This window comes from Panthera tigris, chromosome C1 (assembly GCF_018350195.1).
Source record: "Panthera tigris isolate Pti1 chromosome C1, P.tigris_Pti1_mat1.1, whole genome shotgun sequence".
Taxonomy (NCBI): Eukaryota; Metazoa; Chordata; class Mammalia; order Carnivora; family Felidae; genus Panthera; species Panthera tigris.
In genome coordinates, this window is record NC_056667.1 from 21,072,923 (window position 1) to 21,081,515 (window position 8,593).

Here is an 8,593-nt window from a genome sequence, read left to right on the forward strand (position 1 = left end):
CAGTTCAGTGCCTCTTTACACTCACAGTGTTGTGCAACCACCAACCTCTATCTAGTCCCAAAACACTTTCATCACCCCAGAAGGATACTTAGACCTATCAAGCAGTTCCTCCCCATTCCCTTTTCTATTCAACCCCTTACATCAACCAGTCTGTGTTCTGACTCTATGGATTTACCTATCCTGGACATCTTATATAAATGCAATCATACAATGTGTGACCTTTTGTATCTGCCTTCTTCACTTAGCATAATGTTCCCAAGATTCATCCAAGGTATAGCATGAATCATTATTTCATTACTTTTTATGGCTGAATGATATTCTGCTGTGTAAATATACCAATTTATTTTCACTCACCAAGGGATAAACATTTGGATTGTTTCCATCTTCTGGCTATACTGAAATGGTGCTTCTATGAATATGTGTGTACATGTATTTGAATACTAGTTTTCAGTTTCAACAGGGGAGGGTACACACCTAGAAATGAAATTGCTGAGTCTTATGGTAATTCTGTATTTAAGTTTTTGAGCAACTGCCAAGCTATTTCCCCCAGTGGCTGAACCCACCAGCAATGTACAAGCATTACCCTTTCTCCACATCCTCACCAACACTTGTTATTTTCCTTTTTTTTTTTTTTAATTACAGCCATCATAGTACCTAGACTATCCTTTGCACAAGTTCAGTAAGACCCTCCATTGGATGCCCAGCCTAGGACATAATCAAGAAACAACAGTATCTGAGAACTAGAATCAGAATTTCTGAAACTAGAATGGCACTTAAATATCATCTAGAAACACAGCAAAGTATTACCACTACGTAGTGATCTTATAAGTGATTATTATTTCTATCCTTCTGCTTTTGTGTTTTTCCAAGTTTTATGCTATCAACATTTGAAAATGTGCCCTGCAGGTTATTTCCTCTCATTTAAGTCATACAAACCAGGGTTGGTATTTCTCCAACCAAAAGATGATCAATAAAACAGTTCCACAACTTCATGGAAAGTAATGAAGGTATTTTTATAATTACGAACAAGATAATCTGGCCCAACCCTCTCCTCTAAAAGGAGGGAAAAAACTGAACTCAGAGAGAGAAAATGACTTAGGAAAAGGTTATAACTCCTACGGTCTTGTTCACACTTGTTAGATGGCTTTAGGAAGGTCAAAGCAAAGCCTTCCCTAGACTCCTACCTATGGTCTTTTCCACTTCGTTACTTCACATTACCAAAAGTCCAGCTATCAAGCCTATTTGATTGCATATTAATGCATTTTACAAATATTAAATTCAGTGCCTACTTGATCAGGCCCTGATAACTTTAAATGGTGAAAAGTGCAAAGACAGAGAGAGAAAGAACAAAACAGAGCTATAATAAAATGACTAATGAGGTCAGGGAAGGTTTCTGAGAAGGTGACATTTAAGCTGCAACTTGAGTGAAATGTCAATACAACAAAAGAACACTGGCATCTCTTAAGATACTACATATATATATACACACATATACATATACTTATAAAAAATTTTTCCCCACAACCCTAAGTCGGAGCATCCTGGACATAGCCCCCCAACCCCTACATTAGCCATCTTTTTGATGCTAGTAGCCCAGGAAAGGGAAGGCTTTCTTTGTGTGTTTAATAACTTCAGGATTGGAATCGCGGTATGGGGTGGATGCCACAACTCAGTCTGACAGGTCCAAGAGCTCAAAATACGACTTCTGACTGAGTTCCTCCTCCATTATTATTCTTGTCCTTTGGCCCTAAAGCCCTTGCCAGAGATTGGCTAAGAATAGGCCCGCCTCTAGCTCAGGATTCGCCGCGAACTGCAGGAACCCCTCCCCCTCCCCCTCATTATTTGCTACTCCTAGGTAAGTCCCGCCTCTCCATGGAAAAGATTGGCTGCGTGGCTCCCAGCGCGTTAGCGCCTGCTGAGAGTCTGCGCCGCCAGAGACTTGGAGAGGTGCGGTTCTGACAACAATGGCTGTCACGGCGTTTGCTGCGCGAGTGCGGCTAGGCGTGTGGGGCGTTAGGGCCATGCAGGCCCGAGGCTTCAGCTCCGAACGGGTACGCTGGCAGGAGTATCCGTTGTCCCATCCCTGAGCGCGGATCCCATCTCTTCGCACCTTTACCGATGTTCTCGTCTCTCTCCGCAGTCAGAGGACTCCCGCGCGGGTTCGATCCGGGAGGCCGGTGGGGCCTTCGGAAAGAGAGAACAAGCTGAAGAGGAACGATACTTCCGGTGAGGCCCACGGAACCCCGAATCCAGTCCGAGATCTCTCAGGGCCTTCGGATCCTACTTAAACTTCCAGTCCCCCTACCCTTCCCTCCCTGGTGCCCTAGGGGCGCCCATCCCCCAATAGAACTCGCAGGACCTGTACTTAAGTTACCCCTCACACTTGAGGTCACGACTGTCGCCACTTATAGGACGCTCCCCTGCCAAATAGTCCAGAGGCCCTTTTGGGGGCCTAATGCCATTTCCATCCGCGTGTCTCCAAAATTCTCAAACCGTGGCTCAACTCTTCCTGAATCATTTACCATGCCCACCCAGGGAATTCTCCCTTGGTCGTGCGAAGTGGCTTCCAGATTCTTCCAAGAGTGTCTAGATCCCACTGCCCAATATTTGCAGACCTTCTGAGCCTGCTTTCCGTGGCCCTCACCCACTCCTTAACCCCTCTAAATTCATTTTTCTCCTCCACATGGATGAACTCCCTGACTCTTCAGACCCTCAGCCATTTCTAGACCCTCATGCGTCTCCATTTCGGCCAGAGTGAGTGGGTCACAGGAGCTGGTGGCAGCTGCTTTTGGTTGGAATCCTCCTCCCGCGCTTCTTGGAGACTTTTGCCCTGCCTCGCCCAGCCCAGCCAGCCCAGCCCAGCCCAGCCCAGCCCAGCGTCTGGGCTGGATAGATTTCTCTCCTGCATAAGAGTGGAGAACAGGCTGAACCTAGCAAGTCTTTCCCACCCCTTAGTTATCCTTTTCTGACTTCTACCCCCAGTGGGGAGCAGCTTGGAACTAATCTTCTGTTTGTCCTTTGGTCTATCTTTTCACTTCTGCCCTTTCTTACTCACTCTTAAGAATTATCACCATGGGCGCACTTGGGTGGCTCAGTTAAGCATCAGACTCTTGGTTTTTGGCTCAGGTCATGATCCCCCAGTTTGTGGGTTCAAGCCTGGCATCCGGCTGTGCACTGACAGTGTGGAGCCTGCTTGGGATCCTATTTCTCTCTCTCTCTCAAAATACATAAACTTAGAAAAAAAATTATCACCGGGGCACCTGGGTGGCTCAGTCGGTTAAGCGTCCGACTTGGGCTCAGGTCATGATCTCACAGCTTGTAAGTTTAAGCCCCGCGTCAGGCTCTGTGCTGACAGCTCGGAGCCTGGAGCCTGCTTCAATTCTGTATCTCCCCCTCTCTCTCTCTGTCCCTACCCTGCTTGTGCTCTCTGTGTCTCATAAATGAATAAATGTTAAAAAAAAAAAAAAAAAAAAGATTATCACCATGCCAAACCAGAGAGCCAAGGCAAAGCCCTTAGGGACCATCTAATTGGGCCTCCACATTTTACGTTAAGGAAAACCGAGGCCCAAATGTAGCCAAAGCAACATTTGAATGTCCCTTCTTGAGACCTAAATTGAGCTGCCAATACTTTTTTTTCTTTACCCTTCATTTTGGCCTTTTCAGTGAGCCATGCATTTCCCTATGCGAAGAAAGCCCCCTAGATAAATTGAGATAGGACATGGGTATTTGTCCTTTAACAATACCCCTTTGTCCCTACATCCCTCCTTTTGCTCTTTTTTTCCACAAAAAAAGGGATTCTGGTCTCTGGGTGGTTCCTGTCGTGAGGTGTTGGGGACTTAATGTCACACCACTCTGGAGTTTTCTAAAGAGAAATCTGAAAGGAATAACTCACAAACGATGGAATTTCAGGCACTGGCACCAGGATAATGGAATCATTTGGTCATCTCCTAAAGATGGATATATCCCGAGATGGAGTATTCTATCACTGGTGGGGTTTAGGATAGAAGAGGGTGACCAGCCAGACTCCAATGGGATTGGGACTGCTGTTCTTTGCCTTAGGTATTGTGGGTTATGCTTAGAGATCTCTGCGGGATGAAGGATTGGGATTAAACACAGCCACTGTGTCCTTGTAGAGCACGCACTAGAGAACAACTAGCAGCCTTGAAGAAACACCATGAAGATGAGATCAGTCATCATATAAAGGAGATTGAGCGTCTGCAGAAAGAAATTGAGCGGCACAAGAAGAAGATTAAACATCTCAAACGTGATGAGGAGGAAGATGATTAAATGCACACAGTTCCCATAGAATGGCTATGTATTGTTGCTCACTTCTATGTAAACATAGTCCTGGTTTTATTAAATATCTGTGTGCTGCCAACAGATTACAATAAATTATCATCAGTGAATTGTGTCGAATGCCTTCTTCCACTGTCTGGAAAGGGGTAAGAGAGACATACTACTGGACTGCTAAAATGAATCAGACAGGGTACCTGCAATAGGGAACTCAAACAGCACAGTGTGATAAGTGCTATGCAGTTTATGGGGCAGGGGGCTGTGACACAAGGAAATTCCCTCTTCCTTTCTGGTACTAGTCAGAGGTGTTCAGAGAAAGCCTCTTGAAAAACAAACCCTAATCCAAGACCTGAGGTTAAGAGCAGCCTGGAAAACAGGAATGATAGGATATCATTCAAGGCACCATCAGTCCATTTTGCATTTATAAAATGATTAGAAAGGGGTACCTCGCTGGCTCAGTCGGTAGAATGTGCTATTCTTGATCTCAGGGTCATATGTTCAACCCCCATGTTGGGTGTAGAGCTTACTAAAAATAAAAATTAGAAGGCACCTGAGTGGGTCGGTTGGTTAAGCATCTGACTTCAGCTCAGGTCATGATCTCATGTGAGTTAGAGTCCTGCATCAGGTGAGTTCAAGCCCTGCTTCAGGTGAGCCCCACTTCTCTCTCTTTCCCTTCCTCCCTCCCCCTCTGCCCCTTACTCACTTGCACTGTCTCTCAAAAAAAAATAAAAATTAGAGAACTCTTCATATGAGCTAGTTACCTCTTGTTCTAATTAGCCTTGTACAAATTGAAAGAACTGGAATTAGAAATTATGTTTTGCCTACGGTCACTCAGTATTGTGGAGTTGAGGTTTCCAAGTTAGTTAATACCAGAGAAGCAGAATTATTTCTTAGGTTATATTTTGCTTTGCTGAGGGGCTCTTGATTCAGATTTGACCATAAGGCTTGTTTAAATTATTATACAGGGACGCCTGGGTGGCTCAGTCGGTTAAAGCGTCCGACTTCAGCTCAGGTCACGATCTCGCGGTCCGTGAGTTCGAGCCCCGCGTCGGGCTCTGGGCTGATGACTCAGAGCCTGGAGCCTGCTTTCAATTCTGTGTCTCCCTCTCTCTCTGCCCCTCCCCCATTCATGCTGTGTCTCTCTCTGTCTCAAAAATAAATAAACGTTAAAAAAAAAAATTTTTTTTTTAAATTATTATACAAATGAGTGGTGCGACTCCTCCAGGCCAGAAGAATAACATTTGGGACCAATATCAACACCTTTCCAATTCGCCAGTTTAATAGATCATTTGCCCCAGAATTGTGATGAGTCTTTTGTTGCAAGACTCTATTACAAAAAAGGCTTTAAAGCCATTGAATGGTAAGTTTGGACTAGTCATTGACCCTGCCCTTGAAGAAAAGTCACTAGATGTCTGTTTCCAAAACACATGTCCATTGCTACTGCTGGTGAAAAGTTTATAGACACTCCTGAGATGTGAATGCTGAGATTCAATTGGCCAGCAATAAAATTACCTCAAAGATGCAGTACAAAAAGTGATCATAAGTCACATGCCTTTTTTTTTTTAACTTTACAACACTACAAAATTTGAAAAGTTAAAAAAAAAAATTAGTTGAGGAAAAAGTAACATCTTCCATTTTGCACTTTATGACCCTCTTCCCCAGCCCAGGCTTACGAAATCCCCTAAGTTCATAGATGATAGTGCTTTTGTGACTTGTGATCAATAATTGCCTTATTGGGAGTGATGTTCCATCTACACTCACTTAGTATACCATCTGCTCTTGACATTTATTTTTATTTATTTTTGAGAGAGAGGGAGGCAGAGAATCCCAAGCAGGCTCCGCGCCATCAGCTCAGAGCCCGACATGGGGATCGAACCCACAAACCGTGAGATCATCACCTGAGCTAAAATTAAGAGTCAGATGCTTAACCAAATGAGCCACTCAGGTGCCTCCACATTTATTTCTATTTTAAATTAAAGTCACTCTAATGATTGGATAAAACAAGCAAAAAGTTGAAACTTTGAAGTGAAGATGAAAAGCAAGCTCGAATTCTTAGAAAGATAAAATGAATAATTTTTGGAGCAGCTTAATTTAAAAGTACCTGAACTTTATGAAAATGGTAACTCATGGTCTTTTTGTTGAGACGTATCTTTGGTTAATTTTTCTATCATGCTATAATAAAAGTAAGATAAATATTGTTTAAAATACATTTAAAAAATACATTTTGAATACATTTATTTTTTTGTGCTAGAACCATTTTAATGTAATTATATATATCTGCCAAATCCAGGAAGAAAAAGTTTATGCATATATAACTTTTCCAGTTAACATCTGCAAGCATAAATGACAATGATCACAGTCTATAAATTCATCAGGGTCAGAGCAATTGACCAATGTCTCCATACTGCTAGACTTACCAACAGTAAATTACAGATGAATTAATGTCCTGTTTCTCTTCTCTCATTCTCCTTGTCCAGAGATATTTTGTTGTAAAGTTTCAGTGCAGCTCACCTCCAGCCAAAGGCAATCTTTTTAGGTAAGTACTCAGTTGCTCTGAATTTGCTTATAATTATAACCTACTTAATCACAGAGGAATGTCTGTAGAGGTGGAGTTCAAGGTTGCATACAACAACAGGAAATCCCAGTTTTGAAGTTTAGCACAGATTAAAAACCACAGATGCACCATTTATATAAGACACACACTGATTGTCTCCTAAACTACATATTGACTCCTTATGAACATTATTTTTAAAACAAAGTAGTGCATCTGGGACAATCAGTCGCACAATTCACACAGCCCTGAAAAGTTTTTCAGTGCCAACTACCAATTGGTCATGAAACATGAGTGAGCTTGAGACACTTCATTCCTAAGATTCAACCATGGATTGGCTAAAACATTGGAACGCCTCTGCTTAAGAAGGCTATGTCCTTCCCTCCTTTCCCTCACAATTTAGTTTTGTTTATTTTTGGTGGTGTTTGGTTGCACATGGCTAGAATGCTTTTGGTCACTTTGCAAATCAGGAAAACAAATGACCTAAAACTATGACAGGATCTTAAGTAGACTGGTTTGTCCATTTCAGGTTGCTGGTTGCTGGTGGCCCCTCTAAGGCCCTTCATTTTTCCTTCTATGCCTCCCCGAACATTGATTAGAAGATGAGTCTGAGCATCATCCCATCTAACTCTTTTAACCAATGCCTGGCTAAACCTGGAATGTCCAGCCCAGTATATTTAAAAATCGCCCACAAAAAGGTTCTACGGATCTTCACAAAACCTGGTATTTCCATGGGGATGTCTGATCTTTATATTCCAAGCAGTCAGCATTGAAGTTAAGCTTCCAGGAGGCAGTTTGGTCCTTATGATCCAAACAATCAGTGGTTGAGTTAAAATCCAAGCTTGAAGCTCCATATTCCTGGGTGGAAAGAGAAGCTGGGGACTGATTGAGATGGCTGTTGACCGCATTGGTACCAGGGGCTGAATGTGGCCCCTGGTCCAGGAAGCTGGTGATGTATATAGGGGTCAAATAAGATCCACAGTCCATGTCCCCAAAGTAGGAAGCTGAGCCAGCATATCTTGACTATAACCCGAAGCCTGAGTATAGGTCATGGGACAGGACCTCTGCATGCAGGAAGAGGAAGTGGACAAGGGATCTGACAGTGGGGAGATGGAAGCTGGGCTCCAGATAGACACAGGAGCACTGCTGCTGGAAATGGCCAGGACTGAGGTGCTAGAGGGGGTAGCAAATTGGCCACTCATTCCACTCTCTGAACTTACCTCCCGAGCTGGAGAGGTCTTCTTTTTCGCAGGTGTCACTTTGTTTTGACCTCCATTCTGCTGCTGCTGCTGCTGCTGCTGTTGGCGGCACTTAGCTCTTCGATTCGTAAGCCATACCCGGGTAGCTCACCGAGGGGCGCAGCAAGAACATGCCCAAAGTGATCAGACTCAGTCCGTTGACTGCGTAAGGCGGTTGCTTAAGATAAGACATCATGCCAAGGTTGTTTGGAGGCGCGAAATCGGCCCAAATCGGGGGGGACCCAGCCAGAAGGTCTCGCTTCGCTGGGGGTGGACAGATTCAGGGTCCTTAGTGTGTGGGTTTGGAGCGGTTGAACTATGGGCAAAGCAAACAAACAAACAGAGGTGCTGGTTTACTGCTTCACAGGCACAGCTTTTCCACGTTCCACCACTAACTTAGAAAGCTTAAATATATTTGTTTAAATATATCTTTGTTGGGGCGCCTGGGTGGCTCAGTCGGTTAAGTGGCCGACTTCAGCTCCGGTCATGATCTCACCTCTGATGAGTTCGA

At 43.8% G+C, this 8,593-nt stretch overlaps 1 protein-coding gene and 1 pseudogene across 1 annotated transcript; one reads left to right on the forward strand and one right to left on the reverse strand.

Annotated features, from left to right (window-relative positions):
* The first annotated feature begins 1,900 nt into the window (after positions 1-1,900).
* Positions 1,901-4,406, forward strand: ATP5IF1 (ATP synthase inhibitory factor subunit 1). The gene is made up of 3 exons (XM_007097923.2): positions 1,901-2,051; positions 2,141-2,226; positions 4,134-4,406. Exons 1-3 carry the CDS (start codon positions 1,965-1,967, stop codon positions 4,285-4,287), a joined length of 327 nt encoding a protein of 108 aa, XP_007097985.1. The 5' UTR covers positions 1,901-1,964; the 3' UTR covers positions 4,288-4,406.
* A 3,135-nt stretch (positions 4,407-7,541) lies between these two features.
* Positions 7,542-8,278, reverse strand: LOC102958345 (annotated as a pseudogene).
* Positions 8,279-8,593: the final 315 nt, after the last annotated feature.